The sequence below is a fragment of the Nelumbo nucifera genome, chromosome 1, assembly GCF_055504915.1.
Source record: "Nelumbo nucifera cultivar China Antique chromosome 1, China Antique-T2T, whole genome shotgun sequence".
Taxonomy (NCBI): Eukaryota; Viridiplantae; Streptophyta; class Magnoliopsida; order Proteales; family Nelumbonaceae; genus Nelumbo; species Nelumbo nucifera.
Genome location: NC_142649.1, coordinates 118,760,231 through 118,781,128, shown reverse-complemented (window position 1 = coordinate 118,781,128; position 20,898 = coordinate 118,760,231). Strand labels below are relative to the sequence as shown.

The following is a 20,898-nucleotide window of genomic DNA, read 5'->3' as shown; positions in this document are numbered from 1 at the left end:
ATCTCGAAATCCTTGTTCTGAAAATGTCACGACGAAAGTACAAGCTATTAATGCTCATGAGGCGTGATGACATGAAAAGGGAGATCTAAAAGCTCTTGTTGAGTGAAAAATGACCGTTTCCCACGCTCAAACCTGCAATTAAGATAATTTGGTAGCATCTAGCATGCCCCTTCACGAGTAATTGTGTGAAGTTCGAAAAGGCAAACACAAAAATATATCTTCAAAGGTAAATTTCAAAACTCGACCACGATTTCCCAACTTTTACAGGCCAACCCTAGATCAATAATATCTTACGCACACCTTTCAGGCTTCCACAGCACAAGTTTGAAGATAATAATTTAGCAGTTGAAGATGGAATAAATGTGCCAATTTCCAGCCATATTAGCACCGACACCCTCCTTCCAAAATGGGTGACACTCACACCGCACCCTGCAACATTTTTGCACTACAAATTTGTTGCCACGGCATGCCAGAATCTGGAACAGTAAAAGTGCATTCGCAGCAAACAACTCTTTTCCAGCCAAAAACTCTGAAAACCTTTACATCAAAACCCGCATTCCTGGAATCAGAGAGCCATATATGGAGTTGTCGTACTTCCACTGGCACAGCCATCCAGTTTAAGATCGTAACTATACAAATTACTGTATCCTGAAGAGGTTCTTGAGCTTCACGACTAGCCTCCACTCCTCAAGAGAGAGATCTTCCTGTATATTTTAAAACAATCACAGAGAAAGAATTCAACTACACCATTCAATCATTCAATTATTTACTTGAAAGAAACGAAACAACTAGAAGATTTTATTGAGATTACCCGATAATTATCTTTTAGTACATCAATTGACCTCCTTGTGATGTGGCTAACAAGCTCATCATCCTCCTCAAAGTGCCTTCCATACATTTTTTGCTGCTCCTCAGGATTTGTGCTAGCTATCTGTAAAGTACAGTGTAAGTGAATTATGCCCAATATGATCAACCAAACAAATTGTTGGAAATTTGCAATTCCAGTTCACTATCCTCTACCTTTATGGCCACCTTCTGTCCTTTCTTGGCTACATCAACCTGTCTGTGGTTAATTTCAATGGATGCAATCCGTCCAATGTCAATAAAATCTCTTGAAGGAACACAAATTGGGGTCCCGACCTGAGCAAAGTGCAGTATAATTAGAACTCTGTTACGTATGACTGTAAAATGTATAAAAATAAAGCAAGGCTTGCAACTATTTAAACACATCTTATTTATTATTTGGGAGGGGGGTCTTCCTTTTTTTCTCAGGTTTTTCATCTTCCAAATCCCATAGAAATACTTGTTTTAATATTTAACTGCATAATTATGTAAAGCTAAAAGCACCTTAAACAGCTCATGCAACACACAAATAACCAAGGATAAAGAAACACAGAAAGAGGATACCCTTGCAATGCCTTCAAGAACATCAACCCCCAAGACAATTGGATCCTTCTTGTTAAAAATGCAGTTTGGAATAATCTTGAGAACACATGGGAATACTGCTTCTTCCGCAGCTTCTTTCTTCTTTTCTTCCTTGAGATTGTCTATGTAAGCCTTGAACTGATCAAACAAGTGATAAATGATGTCAGCTATAAATATCTTAACTCCAGTCTCATCTGCAAGCTCACGAGCCTCAGGTGTCACTTTGACATCAAATGCCAAGATTGTGGCATATTCCTTCTTCCGCTCAAGCATGACACTGGCCCTCATGACATCTCTCTTGTGTACTGGGCCTATGCTTATTCCACTGACAGGTATGTTCACTGCTGGACTCTTCAAGAACTCCAACAATGCTTCCAAGGACCCAAGAGTGGAGGCTTGTACACAAACGCCCTCACCGCTCTTGTCAATTCTATTCATAACTGACTTCATATCTTGCATGGCTGCCTCTTTGATGTCTTCTAAATCATTGTCAGGCCCTATGACATACAGACCAGTGCCTGCAATTGCATGTTCAAGGCCCTGCAAGCAAACACAATACAAAAAGGCAGAAAAAATGTCAAAACTTGGATAAAAAAGATTACAGTGGGAAATTCAAATCTCTTGCTCTCTTTGGATGTATGCTTGTGTGTCTGTGTGTGTATGCAGCTATAAAAGTGCATTTTGGCAAACATTCCAGAATGTAATCCCACCTGTGCAGATATCTTGATACCCTGTGCTGCCTTAAGCTCCTTATGATGCAAAAAGTCTCCCTGCAAATAGATAAACAACTTGAGTTTTTGTTATATAATGGTTTGAAAGGAAAAGGCAATCAAGCCTTATGACTTGATAGAAATTAGTAAGCCTCTCTTTAATCAGTAAACAAAGAAAAAGGAATTACTTTCCAAATAAATCCAAGCAACCAAACTAAAAGGTTTGTCAAAATAATTTCATCAGACCTCAAATGTGTGAAGAAAATTATTCCCACTGATGCATATGATTATAATGAACCACCAAAAAGGGGGGAAAAGATGAAAATGCATGGTGTTCCTACCAATTTCATGTTTGTTCTTGCATTTGTTTCTCTCCCCCAACAATTTCTTTGCTCCCAATTTGACCACAGGAAACGAACACAGCAACTTGCAACTTCCACAGGTAAGGGTGCAAATTCTCACACCCAGGTTGAATAATTTCAATAGAAACACCACTTCAAAATTTAGTGAATGCTCAACCTAGGCCCACCCAAGTTCTCCTTAAACCCCTACCCATAAGGCCCAGTTTCAGTCATAGTTTTCCAGGCACCAAAGCAAGGCTAGTCAACAGGGGGGCACCTTGTCACCTAGGTGCTGTCCAGGTGATGGATTTTTTTAAAACGAAGACCATGAATCCTAGGAATAATTCACTAGGTTCCATAACAACTAGCAGCCATCTTTCACAAGTAGTTGTCTATAGTCTTCATGAAAAAGTATAAAATTCTTAATAAAATATAGAAATCAGCATATCCATGAGAAGAAAAAGAAGAAAGAAAAGAAGAATTCAAAAAATATAGAGACTGAGCCCCTGTTTTTGTAAGGATGATGATGAGGACAAAGAAGAAAAAAAAACTTAAGTTCTTCCTTGCTTATCGCTTAAGGTTTTGAAGTCTTTGGGGTTTCAAAACAGCATACATCGACATGTGTGTTGACTATAGCCTAACAAAAACATAATAGAAAGAAGCTATTATATAAACCCACAAAATGAATACTCTAATTTAACAATGTCTATTTTGTTATTCTAATCTCAAAAAAATAAAGTATATAAAAATATTTCATAAGTACAAAACAGATAGGTGCTTAAGTGAGGCACTCCCCATGGGTGCCTTGTTGCTTAGGCATTGCCTTGACAACTATGGTTTAAGCTCATCTTCTCAAAAAGGATCCTCTTTCTTGTATATTCTTGTATTAATCTCCCTCTAATACAATTATTAGAGAGTCGTCAAAAGCTATAGTAAGTTGTCAAAGATTAGTGATGGGTGTTGGAGATCGATTTGAAAAGTTGGGTTTTTTGAATTCGGATCCTGAAGCGGTGAAGGTGGAGGTGGGCAAAATCAGATTGGAAAAGTTGGGGTTTCTCATGAACAAGAAACTGAGTGCTGGTGTTTTCCTGTTCTGTTTCAAAAGAAGGTGAGGTGCTGAGAAAATTTTAGAAGGAGAAAAGGAGGGTTTCACAAGCTACCTTGAAATGAAACTGGAATGCTGGTGTCCAAGTTTAGGGCAAATTGCAAAGCAAAAAACATTTGTTTGGATTGAAGTCTTTGGCATACCTCTACATGTGAGGGGTACCAAGTACCCAGGCATTCAAAGATACAGGAAACACATGTGATAAGTTCAAAAGATTTGATTTTCGTAATAGACTTTGGGAGCAAATTCAATCGGCAAGAACCTGATTGAAATAGAGGACCCTAGTTTGATTCTAATGCTGCTCGATCTTTTCTATGTGGGAGAAACATACAAATTGAGAGTTTGAAAGGAAAGTTGTGATCCAAGCTTTCAGGTTGGGTCTTTTTTAACAAATGAAAATCATTGAATCAGGCTCATTTTGTGAAGTGAAAGGATCAGTTAGGAGAAAAGAAAAGAAGACCGAATATTCGAGGGTCCTCATGGACAACAAAACAGAGGAGAAAGGTAAAGGTGATTATCTTTGGTATATCAGCCGGTAATGATTATAGGTTTCAAGATTCAACTTCTGGAGGCTTAAATGAGGAGTTTAAAGATGGGAAAGTTATCTAGTCTATGGTAAAAGAAAGCACTGAGAAAGAGAGTGAAGGTGAGGATCAATGGAGAGAAGAAGGATTTCAAGCTACTAATGGTAGGAGTGTAGAAGACAACTATAGCGACCTAAGTAGAAAGGAAAATGGCAAGGGAAGGTTTTTTGTCTGATTTAGGCATCAAGAAATACTCAATTGATAACATGTTGGAGAGCCACACTTCCCCAACGATGACTATTTGGGATGTGGAGGTTGGTTTGATTTTTCTTGTCTTTCTGGAAGTGCAACAATAGTTTATTAGACAAAGGGGATTTTAGAAATTGTGCCAGTTCAAGAACAAGAAGTATTATTATTCATCAAAAAAAAAAACAAGAAGTATTATTGGATCTTGATGATGGTAGTACAAAAAATACAAAGATTCTAGAGACAAAAAAATGGAAATGGTATGTATGATGAAGGGGAGAGGAAAGAGGAGTGGTGCTAGGATGTTGGAAGAAACCGAGGGTTTGATAGAAGCTTTTTTTTTGATAGGAAGCAACATTGATGGAATAGAAGGGTTGAGGAACATTCTGAGAATAATAAAGAAAATGATAAGACCACTGAGGAAGTAGATACAGAAAAGTTGAGAGGGCAAAAAGGAGACCGTAAAAAGGAAAGCAATAATGATTGCAACAGGTCCTAGGGTATATGCGAGGAAAAGAAAACACAAAACCTTTAACAGAGCTTGAAGGAAAAGAAGATGAAGATGGAAGCACTGATACAGAAGACTGTGATGATAAGCTTTGAGTCATCAGAGGAAGATGTCATAATTGATGAAACTCATGAAGTTGAGGACACAATTGATGTGGAAACAGTAGTGAATATTACGGTGGATGTAAGCAAATTTTTTAGCACTGCTCTTTATTGGAGGAATGTGCGAGGAAGAAACTCAAGGGCTTGGAAAAAAAATTGGCAAGCCTCTGATGGGTAAGGAAAACAGTTTGGCTCATAAGGAGGCTTGCTACAATGAAAGAAGTACAAATATACAAAACGGGGAGAGAGAAAATGGAGATGAAAGGGTTGGGATTGAAGAGACTCATGGGATGGTAGCAAACTAGATATTTGAGAAGAATGTGGTCTTGAAAGTTGGAACTTGAAAGGATCAATGCTAACTCTCTGGACTTCAAGGACATTGAGAAGATTCCTAATGGAATAAGAAGGTTCAGAAATCAAAGAAATCACTGTACTATATGAGTGTCCAAAGTTTTTGCCAGATTGAAGATGGGTTTTTTAGGGTTATCATATCGTATCTGTGACCTCCCGAAATGATTTTTAAGGTATTTCCGGAAAATGTTGTGAATAGTTAAATAATCTTAATTCTGAAGTTTTGAAAAAAAAATAAAAAATGATGTGTTAGGTACGAAATGCTGACACACCCCTTCCGGTGTATTGGGGTGTATTGATACTTTGAACCTTGGTCCAAATTTCCGAACAAGCTGATTAAATGGGTATAAATGGTGGGGGGTTTGTTCTCTTGTAAGGTTACTAAAACTGTTTGGGAGTGGGTACTCTCTCGCTTTGGGTGTACTTGGAACCCTCCTGAGAGTGTCCAAGGTTTGTTCTCCCCTTCGTTTTTCAAATGGCCTAAGAAGCGAGGGAAGATGATGTGGAGGAGTATTAAGGCATCTGTGTGTTGGTCACTGTGGGAGGAAAGAAACTCTCGAATATTTTCAGAAAGGAAAGATCCTTGGAAGAACTATTAGACCTAATACCTTTAAGGGCTGCCCACTGGCTAAAAACTATGGAACTGTTCTCAGACTTTCCTATAGCTGACCTGTTAAGAAACTGGAAAGAGATAGCAACCTCTACTCTGTGTAAGAGGACTCTTAGTCCCTTGTGGTCCCCTCCTCCCTCCAGATTTATAAAAGTGAATTTTCATGGCAGTAGCATAAGGAATCCAGGGCCCTCTGGGATTGGGGGAGTTTTCAGGAATGAGGAAGGGATTGTTATTGCTCTGTTCTCAGGCCCTATTGGAGAAGGAGACTCTCTTAGGGCTGAGATCCTTGCAGCTTTGGAAGGGGTTCAAAGAGCAAGGGAACTAAATATCAGTCGGCTGATTTGGAAGGTGATTCAAAGATGGTGATTAGCTGGTTGAAGAAAGAGGACAGTGGCTTGTGGAGTTACAATAATGAAAAGAAAAAATTTTTATGGCTATGTAGGGGCATTGAGATGCAATACAGCTGGGTGAAAAGGACTGCTAATTCTTTTGCAGATGGGTTGGCCAAGCAAGGGGTGAATAGGGAGGCTATTTTTTGGGCTAATTTTTAATCTTCTTTCATTGTAATTTGCTGATGGGGAGATAAGACTCTTTATCTCCCCCTTATTGTACCTAAAGCTTCATAAATCTTAATAAAGTTTCTGTTATTGATAAAAAAAAAAATGGTGGGGGGTTTGTATGGTCTTGTTATTGGCTGGGTAGGTTATTAAGCGTAAGGTGAGGATTGGATCAAGTATGTGGTGATGCAAGGTTCTTGTGGGTTTTGGGTGGGGTTTTTTCTTTGTTGGGCTTTGGAAAGATTGTTTAGAAGAGGGAGGTGAGTTCTTGTTGAAAAGGGGTTGGGTGAAGAAGATCTTGTTGAAAAGGAAACAGTTGGAGATAGGAAGGAGGGCTGTTTGTCCTGGAAGCTAGAGAGAATAGATTGCAGGAAACCAAAGAAGCAGCGAGGATGGGGATTTAGGGCCTGCAGAGCTTCAGGCTGAGGAAAGACCAAGAGGGGAGGAACTAGTTATAGAGAAGAAGGAACCAATGAGGGGGAAAGGAATACAAGAAGTGGGGAAAATCAGTATGAGAGGGATCCAGTGATGGAGTTGGCTGACAAGATGGGGTTGAAAGTGGAGAAAGATAAGGAAATGAAACCTCAAAATAAAGAGATTAAAAATAAGGGAGGAAAGAAGAGAAGGAAGTTTAATGAAGTGGAGAAATTTATTAATGATGTGGAAGAGGATAAGGAGTTCAGTACTAGAGGAGGTAGGAGAAAGGGGGGATTATAGGGAAGAGGGCTTGGGTTCAGTTCTTGCTGCAATTATGAAGATCATTAGTTGGAAATTGGAATCTAAGGGGGCTCGGAAGTGCCACAAAAAGGAGAGAAATTAAAGAAGTATTGAGGAAGGAGAGACCAGATTTTATTTTGATCCAAGAATCAAAAATTCAGGTAGTCGATAGGAAATGGATAAGAAGCATTCGAGGTGAGAGGAATATTAATTGGAGTTTTGCTCCTTCTTGGGGTGCTTTGGGGCCTTGGGGGGAACAATAACAATTTGGAAAGAAGAGGCAGCTCAATGTACGGAAGAGTTAGTGGGTAAGTTCTCAGTGCCTATTAAGTTAAGGAATTTGCAAGATGGGTTTGAATGGGTCCTCACAAATGTCTACGGGCCAAATTCTTATAAAGAAAGGAGTAAACTATGGGAAGAGCTAGGGGACATTAGGGGTATGTGGGAAAGGGCCTGGTGTATTGGGGGGGGGGCTTCAATGTCATAAGATTTGTGGGTGAGTCAATTGGAGGTAGACAAAGGATAACATCAAGCATGAGGAAGTTTAATTCTTTTATTGAGGAATTTGAATTGAGAGACTTTCAACTGGGACGATCTTATCTAAGCTTGATAGGCTTGATAGGCTCTTAGTCTCTCTAGATTGGGAAGAAAATTTGACTCGCCTAGCTGGGAGGACTCTACCTAGAATTACCTCAGACCACTGGCCCATTTGTTTGTTTCAGGAGTGTTGATGGTGGTCCAATTCCTTTTAGGTTTGAAAACATGTGGCTCACTCATTCAGATTTCAAAGAGAAGGTCAAAGTTTGGTGGAATAGCTTGGAACAATCTTCATTGTGGGAAGGCCAAAATTTCCTAAAAAAACTTCAGTTGGTGAAGAAGGAGATTTGAGAGTGGAATAGGGAGAAATTTGGAAGACTGGAGGAGAAAAAAGCTGATCTGGTCTCCCAAATTGAGGTGATTGATAGCAAAGAAGTGGTGGGTTCTCTTGATGAGGGTGATAGGGAGTTGAGATGGTCTTTGAAGAAGGAGCTAGGGGAAACTTTGTTAAGACAGGAAATAAGTTGGAAGCAGAAATCAAGGGAAAGGTGGATCAAAGAAGGGGATGGTAATACAAAATTTTTCCATGCCATTGCAAATGGAAGGAGAAGGAAGAGCTTAATTAGTTCACTAATGCTGGGGAAGAGTGAGATTACAGATCAGACAGAGATCGCAAAGGCTTTCTTGGAGCATTTTAGGTCTATCTATAGAAGGCCTTTAAATGAAAAGTGGTTGGTTGAAGGGTTGGAGTGGGAGACTTTGGAGGAGGATCAAGTGCATTTTTTGGAGAGATTGTTTGAAGAGGAAGAGATCAAGGAAGCAGTTTTTTCTATGAATATATCAAAAACCCCTCGGCCTGATGGATTCACCATGGCATTCTATCAAGATTGTTGGGACATAATTAAAAATGATCTTTTCAAAGTTTTATGTGAATTCCATAGAAGGGGGGTAATCAGTGCGGGGATGAATTCTACTTTTTTAGGGTTGATTCCAAAGAAGAACAATGCTATAGGGCCCGGGGACTTTAGACCTATCAGTCTGGTCACAAGCATTTATAATTGATATTATGAGGAGGTGTGGATTTGGAGAATTGAGGTGTAAATGGATTAAGGGTTGCTTGTAGTCTACTCACTACTCAATTATTGTTAATTGGACGGTGTATGATTTCTTTGAGGGCTTTAGACAAGGTGACCCTCTCTCTCCTTTTCTGTTCACTTTGGTGGCTAAAGTACTAAGCAAACTGATTTCAAGAGAAAACTGCTTGTTATTGTTTAGGGGTTGGTCCATAGGGAGAGATAATATTTTGGTCACTCATTTGCAATTTGTAGACGATATTCTGATTTTTTGTGATGGAGATTATAGAGAGGGGGTGGAAAATTTGAAGTTGGGGGTGAAACTATTTGAGAGAATGTCCAACTTAAGGATTAATTGGTTGAAGAACTTAATGGTTGGAACCAATATCGATGAGGAACTTTTGAAGAGCTTGGCAGACTCCTTAGGTTGTGAGTGGCCTATGAAATACTTAGGCTTACCTCTAGGAGATAACCCTAGATCAGCTAGCTTTTGGGCCCCAATGGTGGAAAGGGTTGAGAAGAGATTAGCTGGGTGGAAGAGAAACTATATTTCATTGGGGTGGGGGTGGGGGTAGGGGTGGGGGGGAGGTAAACCCTTATTAAGTCTACCTTAACAAACCTTCCAATGTACTACATGTTAGTATTTAGGATGCCACAGGAAGTAGTGAGGTTAATTGAAAAACTCATGAGGGATTTTTTCCGAGAGCCGGGGAAAAAAAGGACCACTTGATCAAATGGGAAAAAGTGATGAAATTGAAAACAGAAGGTGGGTTGGGAATTGGTTTTGTTAAGATGAAGAATCAGGCTTTACTCAACAAATGGTTAAGGAGGTTTCCTAATGAAAATGAAAAGTTATGGCACAAGGTTGTGGCGAGTATTCATGGCATATCAAGCAATGGGTGGGGTGTTGGATGTCTCTGTAGAGTTACCTTGGCTGCCCCATGGAAGGCTATCCATGATTTTCTTCCTACCTTCTTACATCATATCAGGACTGAATTGGAATTTTGGCTTCATTAGAAACCTTAGAGAATCTGAACTTTCTACGATGACTGATCTTTTGAGCTTGCTGAATTCAGTTTTCTTGTGTGAAGGTGGCTTGAATTCTAGAGTATGGGGCCCTAATTCTGATGGGGATTTCTCTTGCAAGTCCTTTTCGTTCTCTGGTTGCCACCTCTTCTTCCTATTCTTTCCCAGTCAAGGAAATCTGGTGTTCTCTCATTCCCCCTAAAATTTGCACCTTCTGTTGGGAAGTGTTCCATGGAAGAGCATTAACACCTTTGATCTACTTCAAAGGAAGAGACCAAATTGGTGTTTGTCCCCCAACTGGTGTGTTCTTTGCAAGTTGAATGGTGAGACTGTGATTCATCTTCTTATCTCTTGCCTGTTTATTAGCTTTCTTTGGGATTGGTTTACTTCTCTCTTTGGATGCAGTTGGTCTTCTCCTGATAGGTTGGAGGGTTTGTTTAGCCCTACTAGCATTAGCTGTACAAAAAAGAGGGGCAGGACCTTGTGGAGATGCACTAGAGCAGCACTAATTTGGACTGTGTGGGAGGAAAGAAATGCAAGAATATTTGGAGAGAAGGAACGGAGCAAGGAAGCCTTGGTTGAAACTATAACATTGAGAGTATAGCCCATTGGGCAAAAAGTTCGAAGATGTTTTCGGATTTCAAGGTTGAAGATTTCTTCAGAGCTTGGGGTATCATTGCTGCATCCTTAACTACAAGACAAATCTGTTGAGGTTTGGTCTCCTCCAATAAATGGTTGGAAGAAACTAAATTTTGATGGGAATTGGTTGGGTAACCCAGGCCCCTCAGGTATTGGGGGAGTCATTAGGGATGAGGAGGGGAATATAATTGCTTTATACTCTGGCCCTGTGGAGCAGGGTGATGTGGCAAGACCAGAGTTTTTGGCTGCAATTTTTGGGGTTGAAAAGGCAAAAGAACCGAGTATTATACGCTGATTATTGAGGGAGATTCTAAAACTGTGGTTAAGTCGCTGGTTAAAGGGGAGGGGGTGGCATGGCACTTGAGGAATGAATTCAGGAAATTCAAATGGCTGTCACAGGACATGTTAATCTGAATGAAATGGTGAGGACTGCTAATAGCTTGGCAGATAGCTTAGGCAAGCAAGGGGTACATAGAATACATATGTTTTGGGCTCAAATGTAGTACTGATTTGGGACAGCTTCTATAGCTGGTTCTTTTTCACAACTTCATGTTGTAATATTGTCTCTCATAATTAATGAAATTTTTTCTGTGTTGCTGATAAAAAAAAGAGGGAGGTGGGTTCTAAGAGTTTCCTTTTTCTGACTTGCGGGTGATATCTTATCTCTTGTAGCCCTTTCTTAATATATTTTCTTTTTTTAATCATAAAAAAAATCTATCCAAAAAATATAATCACAATGAATTGGAAAGAAATGAACTGCTAGTTGGCACTGGCTGTTGGAATGATAATAACAAGACATAATAGTAGCTATGGAGATTGCATCTGGGAAGGGATTCAGAAAATTATGAAGCTTGGTCAAGGGTGCTCCTTTCAAGCTTGGGAGAGGCAATAGGTGAAGTTTTAGGGCACATGGTATGGTGAGGTTCCTAACTCAAGATTGTGAGAGTTCACTCTCCTTAATGAATTTAACATGACCAATTATTTATTTTATTAGGTAGCAGATAAGGCCAACTACTGCTATATGCAAAAGGAATATAAACAAATGGGAATTTATTCAGCTCCATACAACATAACTTGTACATGGTAATCACGAAAGAACCTAGATAGACCTGTTCACTTCATAATGGCCTTGGCAACATCTACTTTAATCTCTGCATCGATATGGATTATTGAACCAAATTAGTAGAAATGGTTGTTTGAAGGTATTTCTTGGTCACTGATATCATTTTCATCTTCAGTCCTACAATTATTATGTTGGCATTGCATACATTCCGTTTTACTCCTATTTGCCTCAAAGTATTGTAAAGCATCATTCCATTATTTGAACTTGCATCTAACCACACTCCAATATCAAGTATTATATTATTGGCAAACAAAATTTACCAAGGGACCTCCTATGGATGCTTATTTAGCCCAATATTGGTTAATGCAAATATGCAAGTTAAATTGTTAAACCTGCCATATACCAGTTCTAGTTCTCCCTTCTCTTTTAGATGTTCTCATGCTCTTTTTCTTAGAAGAGTAAAATTAAAAACAAAAAAAAAAGAAAAAGAAAAAATAAAATAAAATAAAAAGAAAAAGAAGTCACATGAGGAAGGTGATAACTGATAAGCCATCACCCAAGAGAAGAAAATAAAGGCCCAAAAAACACAACCAACTTATGCACATCCCTACAACAAGAACCCTGACCAAGTAGGCACAGCCTGAGCTAACAAGAACCAAACAACAACAGAATAGACATTGCTAAGGAATCAAGCAACTCCAGCTGACTCCACTAACCTATCAAACCATACAACTTGGCTCCCCTTTCTAAAACCAAAACAAAGTAGAAAACCCACAAACTCCTCCCAAAAGTCAAGATTAGTCCTCCCTATCAAAACCCTCTTCTTGTCCTTCTCCCTAAACCCACACCTCTCCCCCTTCCCCTAGAATGGTCTTCTCATGTCATGCTCATGACAGCACCATCACAAAAGAATTGACTTACTTGGGGCTCCTTTTTTTCCACAACCTGCCATATCACATGTCTCTTCACCATGTCAATAACACTCACCCTTGAAACCAACTTCAATATCAATCTTCTAAGTGAAAAACTTTATGTTTGACCTCACTAGCTTTTATGTTTGACCTCACTAGCAGAACCACTCCCCCTAGAACTTTATGTAAGTCACACCATAACATGGCAATAGAAATACCTGGGTCATAACTCATAAGTAAATATCCAGTTGATAGAGCCTATGTGGAATGTGGTTAACCAATTAATTTTGAAGCACCTAGTAAGCAATGCAATTGCCTACAAAAATTTAAAAATATAAATTAAAAAAAAAAGAAAACAGTTGCAGTTGCAGCAGTAATGCCAACTTAATCACCTAAAATCTTTCAAATTAATTTTATCCTCATGCATATTCTATAGAAGAAAGAGATGAAATCTGTTCTCAGATTGTGATAAGACATATTCAAAGGGATTCTTTTATTTTCTAGAACTAAATAAGGAGCCGAGTAAAGATGGCAGCAATAGTATAGTTGGTAATATTAAGACGAAAGCAAATAAAATGAAGTCAATATAAAAGTTCTAAGCTATGGACAATATTGGTATAAAATGGAAAGCAGGAACAGAATAAAATGCATCTAATTGACTTTGCATGAAAGCTTACAAGTACTATAACATATTAATATGTTTTTTATTTAGCGCCAACCTTCCAGGTTCAATAAAATCATGTCTACAAGGGCAAGATGGAAAGATAAACAAAAGAAAGTTGCAGAAAGACTCTGACCTTTACTCGGATCTCTTTCATTGGGTGAGGGGTCATCAAAGATCGAATTGTGGTAACAATAGGGCCCTAAAATGAGAAAACCAACACATGAGAAACTTGACAATATACACATGCACAAATTTAATACAGGTATTTTGGTCACAAATGTTTAGGAATCTTCAAAAGCACATTTACACTTTATTAAAGGAGTATAGATAAATCTGTACGTGTGTGCTCCATAAATAATAAGCATCAACAACCTTACCTGCATGCCACAAACAACTATTTGGTCTCCCTCATGAAGGACTCCATTGACTAGTATCACATCAATTGTTGTACCATGGCCTTCAACAACTTTAACCTCCAATACTGTACACTGGTGAACAGTCCCAACCCAAAATTAGAAACCAAATTTTTTCTACCATTTTAATGCATATAACTAAGTAGGCAGTGACCAGAGAGAAAATTACACCTGCACTTCATTGCTAAACATAAGCTTTTCCACCATAGTTTTCTGAGTCCACTGAACCAATAGCAACAGAAGATCTGGGATACCTTCCCCACTGTTATATTTCCACAAAATCAGAAAGTGAGAAGTCATTAGACCACTTCTCCCCCCCAAAAAAGAAGAAAAAAATAGAAGAGAGAAAAAATAAAAAACAAAGGCAGAAGAAAGATAACCAAAAGAATATCCAATAAAAAAGAAAGACAAAAGAATAAGCAATTTCTTATGCAAGTATGCAACCATGATACAAAGCCTGGCATAAAGTTCATCAGCAAACACCTGATCGCACTTGTAGGAACAATACTGAAAGTTTCCCCCATTTCCTTGTTCTTGTAGTACAATTCTGTATTCAGGCCCTGCTCCTTGAACTGTGTAATAATCTGGGAGCAACAAAGAGAGTTAGAACAGATTAGCCTAACTGACAATCCCCAGTGTGAAAAGGGGGTCTAGATACACTTACCTGAGTAAGCCTCATTTTAAATTCGTTTTGTACATCATTAGATTGTTGCTTCATAGCCTTCACAATTGGTGCATTTGGACAAGTCTTCCATCCATATAATCTGTCCACCTTCATGGCCAAAACAAAGAGAGCGAAGTAGGATTACACTACACTTACCAAACAGAACAATGCACTTTATGTTTCACCCATCAGAAGCATTACTGAACTACTATTTAATAAGAATGTACCTTATTCAATGCAACAATGAATTCTGTATTCCTCATCTTTAAGAGATTCAGGGATTCTATTGTCTGTGGTTCTAAGCCGTGCATTATGTCAACAACTAAAATTGCAATATCACATAAACCTGAACCCCGTGACCGTAAGTTTGCGAATGATTCATGTCCTGGTGTATCAATTATGAGAAGACCTGGGACTCGCAATGTGGCATCAGCTTTTAGTTCCTTGGTTCGCTGCCTAATATTCTCTGCTGGAAAATAGGTAGCTCCAATCTGCTGTGTAATTCCTCCAGCCTCACCCTGCTGAACATTGGTGCCACGTATGCAATCTAAGACCTTAGTTTTACCAGTGTCAACATGGCCCATAATGCAACAAATTGGGGAGCGGAGGTTATCTGCACTACGGTTTGAAGGAACCTCCATAGACTGCACTTTCCCTTTCGCTGGTGCTTCCTTCTTTACATTCTTCGCTGTAACTTCAGCCTCATGTTGATCCTCTTTGCTTTCAATGCTTTTCGTTTTCATAGGTTGGGGAGCAACAGTCTTCTTGACAGCAACCACTGTTTTGGCTGCTGGAGGAGGGGCTCCTACTTCACCAGAAGTCACTGGTGTAACACGCTTTGTCTCTTTCTTCCCAATAGGCTCAGGTTCAGCATCTTCCTCAGCAAATGCACTTTTAACAGGCAAATTCACATCAGCATCATCCCAACTCTTTGCATCCCATTCATCTTCATCATCATCTTCATCCTCAATACCGTTCTCTTGAACTATATGATCAACTTTTTCTTCCAGAGTCACAGTTGACTCTGCTTCTTCAACCTTCTCAACTTCTGGTGACTCCACCTCAGCTAAAGCATCCTGCTGGATTTCCTTTACCTCTACCTTTTGTACATCTTTTACAGGAGCCACACCATTTGCTTGTGTAATACTAGGTTTTGTCTTTTTTGTCTGATACTTGGGCCTTTTTGTTGGTGCACCACCAGTTTCTGCAGGGGGAAGCATAGCACCACCCTGAGCAAGAAATTGATTCCTCATTGCCTCCAACCGGCGAGCTTCTTCCTTCTGCTTACCTGTTAAGAGTTTGCCTTCCTGTTTTTTCTTTAGAAGCTTCTCCTTCTCTCTCTCCTTTTTCCTCCGTTTGGCCTCCTCAGCCAGCCTCTCAAGCTCCTCTTGTCGCCGTCGTTCCTCTTCTTCCTTCCTCAGCCTCTCCTCTTCTTCTCGTTTTTTCCTCTCTTCAGCTTCTTTACGTCTTGCCAGTGCCTCCTGCATTTCTCTAACATGTTTTGGAAGCTTCTTGTCAGAAACTTTGCTCTTCACTTCCTCCAGTTTTTCATCCTTCACCTCCACTGAAGATGCAGCTGCAGCTGCTGCTGCCGCCTTCTTCTCTTTTTCCTTTTCTTTCTTCTTTTTCTTCTTCTTTGCAGCTGCAGATTCTCCAGCTTCCACTTCAGCTTCCTTCTCCTCACCCTTATCATCAACCTGGACAACTGGTTCAGGTTGAACCACAACCTTTTCCTCCTGTGGAAGAGGAGCAGTAGGTTTTGAAAGGGGAGGGCCTTCACCAAGTTCTGCAAGAATTTTGTCAAGGTCATCCTCCTCTTGAGCAGTCCTTCCACTCTTCTTCTTCTTCTTTTTGCTCTTAGCTGTCTCCACCATATCCTCACCTCCCTGATTACTAACTTTGGCATCTATTGCATTGTTTCCACCAACGTCATTACTACTGCTTTTTACAGAAGGTTGCTCAGGTTCAGCTCCTTCATCTTCAAGGCCAGTGCCAAAACTGGAGGCAGTAAATAGACTATTTTTCTTCTTAGACTTTGAAGGTTTTTTCTTGCCTGAGAAAGCAATTGCCAGGGCATCTTCACTCTCCTTTGTGCTTTCACCAATGGTGTCATCACCAGGCTTGATGCTTAATGCTGGCTCAGGTGCAGAAACATCATTTCCATCCTCTTCATCAAGAAGTGCAGCACCAAACAAGCTACTGCTCTTCTTGGAAGATTTTGAAGATTTCTTCTTACCAGAAAAGGTAATGACAGGAGCATCTTCATCCTCTTCTTTATTTTCATCATTGGTTTCATCCTCATCAGCAAGGCCAACAAAAGTGGAGGTGGTAAACAAACTACTACTCTTATTGGACGATTTTGAAGGTTTTTTCTTCTTACCAGAAAAAACAGTTATGGTATCATTGTCCTTCTCGGTTTTATTTTCATCTGTTCCTTGGTGTGCAGATTCATTATTTTCAAGACCATCACCTTCATCGAGAAGGGCATCAAAAGCAGAAGTAGCGAATGAACTACTACTCTTCTTGGAAGATTTTGAAGGTTTCTTCTTACCTGTGAAGCTAATCACAGGCTCCTCCTCTTCCTCTTCTCCTTCATCGATAATGGCATCAAAAACAGAAGCAGTAAATGAAATATTATTCTTCTCCGAAGATTTTAAAGATTTCTTCTTGCCGGTGAAGCTAATTACAGGCTCCTCCTCTTCCTCTTCCCCTTCCCTGCCATCATCCTCCTTGAGCCTATGTGCCTCCTTGGCAGCTGCCCTCGAGGGAGGTTCATCATCCTTATCATCCTCCTGCTCCTCAAGGGCATCAAAAGCAGACGCACTGAAGATGCTGTTACCACTTTTCTTTGATTTCGACTTCTTCTTACCAGTCAACACAACAGCAGGAGCATCGTCCTCCTCCGCTTCTTCAACAGTTTTCTCTTCCTCTTCATCTTTAGGCTTTGCCGCCTTGGAGTTGCCCTTCTCTCCCTTCTTCTTCCCGGCAATGGGCATAATATCATCTTCGTGGTTTTGTTTCTCAGGACCCGGTTTTTGTTGATCTTCGGACAACTCAATCCCAATGGAGTATTCGTCATCGTCAATGACATGCCCTTTCTTCTTCGATTTGCCCCCGCCTTGAGTTACAGGGTTATCGTCGTCCCGGGCTGCGGGCTTCTTTCTACCCATTGAGATTACACAGTTCCTGCCTCTGTAAAATTGGATTTAGGACAGACATCAGATTGCAATCACAATCTTCAATATCTATACATGAAAAAGGAAAACGAAACTGGAGATGCCAAAAGCACCGTAACCGTATAGATCTCTTCTTAGGATGAGAATAAAATAAATAAATAAATAATGAGAATTGTCTCGGCGGCACGGAAACTAATGGAGTCCTTAAAAATAAAAACCCTAATTCAGAAGATGAAGCAAAAAAACAGTATAACCGTATAAGAAGATAAAGCCGATACATATATATAGACAACATGGAGAGAAGCGGTTCAACAGAAGGGGAAGAGACGTATAGAGCTCACCTATCTGGTGTTCGGGGATACGACCACAGAGGACTGTAACGATGACGATAGGATTCTGAATTTGACGATGATGAAGACTGATCTGACGTTTAGGGGTTTGTATTGCAATGGACGGAGTTAACCACTCCAAATGCCGGAACACCGCTGCAATAAATGGACTGTTGATGTGCGAGCGGAGAAGGGAATTAGAACAAAGGATCATCTCTGTGTGCGTTAGGGACGATATTAGGGATCTCCCTGGACCGGGCCAATTTAGCCCCAAATAGTGTGGGCAAGGCCAATCTAAGCCCCGACAATATGGGCTGGGTCTTTCAGATTGGCCCAGTTCAATGTGCTTACTGCTTAGTGCATTTTGATTTTTGACCGTCTATCAAAAATAAATAAATAAATTCTCCAAAAAATGCTTTTGCTCTTATTTTTTATAAAAATACTTATTTACAGAAAATTTATTATTTTTATTAAATTGTTTAATGTTTAATTACAACCCATAAACATATTTGGAAAATGGGTTTGAAGACACATTGAACAGAAAAATAAAATAATTATACAATAAAATTAACTCTGCAACTCATTTTTCCTACACTTACTTAAATATTGATAGTCGACTCCTTTAACATTTTAGTGGCAATCTAAAATTAGAAAATTAGTATTAATATTTTGTTGATAGTTGCAACATATCATAATACTTCATCGCATGTGCATTTGTCCGTATAAGTCTATAAGATGAAAAGGGAGATAGAAGATTGAAATAAACCGACTAATGTTTTTAAGGGTGGTCTGGATACGAGGCGCAAGTAACAGTATTATTTTATATAAAAAGACAAAAATAAAAATGTTCAACCAAAGAAAAATGATTTACTTTAGAATATATTGGGACCTCAAGACAAGAACCACTTGAGTTGTGGTATAAAATCTCAATCTAACAATATTTGTATGGAGCAAGAAAATTAAAATACACAATAAAATACTACTAGTGTAAGAGTACATGTTCCCTTCTTTGTTTTCTTGTGGGTGCGGCTGATTCATTGAATTTGAATCCATTTCCTGTGAGGATTTGAACTCGTTTCCTGTGTGAAGGCTCTCTGGACCGTCGACAACATTCTCTGCCATCTTCCCCTTTCGTTGGGTCCTCACTCAGTTCGGTGCTTTCATAGTTCTTTGTGGCTTGACTCACTTCCTCACTATCTGGACCTATGCCCCTCACTCCTTGTATGTTATGCTTGCTTTAACCATTCTCAAAATACTCACTACTCTCGTTTCTTGCACCACCTTTATTACCTTAGTTACACTCATTCCTCAAGTGCTTAAGGTGGTGGTTAGGGAGGGTTTGTTGATCAAGAAAACTAAAGAGCTTGGCCAGGAGGTTGGTTTGATGAAAAGGCAGGAGGAAGGGCGAGTCAGTATGTTCACATGCTCACTAGAGAAATCCGCTAATCGCTTGACTGCCACACCATCTTGTATACCACTCTCGTCCAGCTCTCCAACGTTCTGTTTCTGGACAACTGTGACATTTGGATGCCGGATGAGCTCAATTCTATGATGAATTTGACGCATGAGTTAAAGTGGAAGGACGATTTGGTTTCTATTCCCGTCAATGACCCCGAGCTGGTGGACATCCTCCAAAAGCGGGTTAGGGTTTTGGGACCTAATTCCAAGTTAGGATGGGTGGCCGAAAATGGACCTGTTGTTGCTATTCGGATGCCCATGCTTAGAGTTTCCAATTTCAAGACCGGCATGCCGGAGATGATGGAGACTTGCTATGCCATTTTGGTATTGGTCCTTCCAGCAAATGGGAATAGGGACTGGAGCTCACAGGAGCTTGAGATCGTGGAGGTCGTTGCGGATCAGGTTGCTGTGGCTCTGTCTCAGCTGATGTTCTTGAAGAGTCGTTGCTAATGAGGGAAAAGCTATCAGAGCCGAACATGGCTCTAGAGAAAGCCAGGCAAATGGCCTTGATGGCGAATGAGGCACGACGCTCCTTCTAAAAGGTTATGGCTATGGAGATGATCACTCCCAGCAGATCCGTCGCTGCAATTCTCTCGGTGTTGCAGCATGAGAATTTCAGATCTGAAAACCAGAAGAGGTTAGTTGATACAATGGCAAAAGGTAGTCTTCTGTTGTCTGCTCTCATTGAGGATGCTACAGGGATTTTAGGTTTGAACTTAAATTATGTATACACTACCAAGAAAAATGGTCTAAGCCGGCTGTCTCAAAACCGCTAGCATAGGCCTAAAGACCGGCGGCTTAGATATAAATCGGCGGTCATATGCACGCCGCCTAAGCTGGCATCGCCTTATATCAAGACCGTCGGCTTAGGTAGGAATGACTGTCGCCTTTGCTTCCTGGTCCAAGGCGGTTCAATGTTATCAAAAGCGACAGGTTTTCCATGATCACTGACTTAGTCTGATTAAACTAGTGGTCCAAACTGCCGCCTTAGGTGCCATATGACCGCCGGCTCAATGATTGTTAATAGCTAGCTGGCGGACATTGACCGCTGCCTTAGGTCTTATCTGGCCCATACTTCTATCTTGCTCATAGCTAAGCCGACGGGTACTAACCGCCGGTATAGACCTTTTTCTTTAAAAAAAAATTTATACGCCTACTTAATTTCAGCATTTTTTGTACCTGAATTTTTCTAATGATTTAACATTTTAATATGCCTACTTATTAGAAATCCTATGACAATTGATACATGAAAACTTTGATAAATAAAAATGTAACTTAAAACAACTAGTAATTTAAGGATTAATTATATTAGAAAAGTCCAAAACAAATTGTTCAAATACAATATTCAATTGACATATTAACGATACACGCCACTAGTAGTGATATTTGTCTTCCTTTTGGGCATTCAACTTTGGGTTTCTCGAATGTCCTCACCGCTCCTTGCAAGTCAAACATTAGAATAGGTATGAATCTAGGTATATCATAGCCTCTTTAGAGGATAAACTAGGTATAAATCTGGGTCAAAACTAGGTATGGAGCACTTATCCTCTTAAGAGGATAATGTTTATCAATTAAGAATAGGAAAGCTTATGTCCAAATCAAATTTGGATCATTTCCTAATCAGATTAGGAGTTTGTTCCATATAGAGATAAAGAGAGAAGTGGGTGAACAAGTCTTGGACTCTTTATCCGCATTCTTGCTTTCTCTTCTTCTTCTTTCTTCTTCTCTCTTGTCTTTCAAAATACCC

At 39.8% G+C, this 20,898-nt stretch overlaps 1 protein-coding gene and 1 pseudogene across 1 annotated transcript; one reads left to right on the top strand and one right to left on the bottom strand.

Moving 5' to 3' along the window:
- Positions 1-67: 67 nt before the first annotated feature.
- Positions 68-17,995, bottom strand: LOC104601736 (uncharacterized). Its single transcript, XM_010265182.3, has 12 exons — positions 17,706-17,995; positions 14,416-17,380; positions 14,189-14,296; positions 14,008-14,108; positions 13,696-13,786; positions 13,489-13,599; positions 13,245-13,310; positions 2,136-2,195; positions 1,408-1,965; positions 1,021-1,140; positions 812-931; positions 68-704 (listed from the first exon to the last, which is right to left on the bottom strand). The coding sequence occupies exons 2-12, from the start codon at positions 17,356-17,358 to the stop codon at positions 639-641; spliced, it is 4,344 nt and encodes a 1,447-aa protein (XP_010263484.1). The 5' UTR covers positions 17,359-17,380; positions 17,706-17,995; the 3' UTR covers positions 68-638.
- Positions 17,996-18,560: 565 nt separating this feature from the next.
- LOC104601901 (ethylene receptor 2 pseudogene) lies at positions 18,561-20,683 on the top strand (annotated as a pseudogene).
- The last annotated feature ends 215 nt before the right edge of the window (positions 20,684-20,898 follow it).

Bases quoted from the DNA above. Each gene is read 5' to 3' on its own strand.
- LOC104601736 (XM_010265182.3), bottom strand. From the start codon at position 17,358: ATGGGTAGAAAGAAGCCCGCAGCCCGGGACGACGATAACCCTGTAACT. The intron at 13,787-14,007 runs GTGTTTGCTGAT...GAAATATAACAG, and splicing joins GTTCCTACAAGTGCGATCAG to TGGGGAAGGTATCCCAGATC. The intron at 1,141-1,407 runs GTATCCTCTTTC...CACTTTGCTCAG, and splicing joins TTCTTGAAGGCATTGCAAGG to GTCGGGACCCCAATTTGTGT.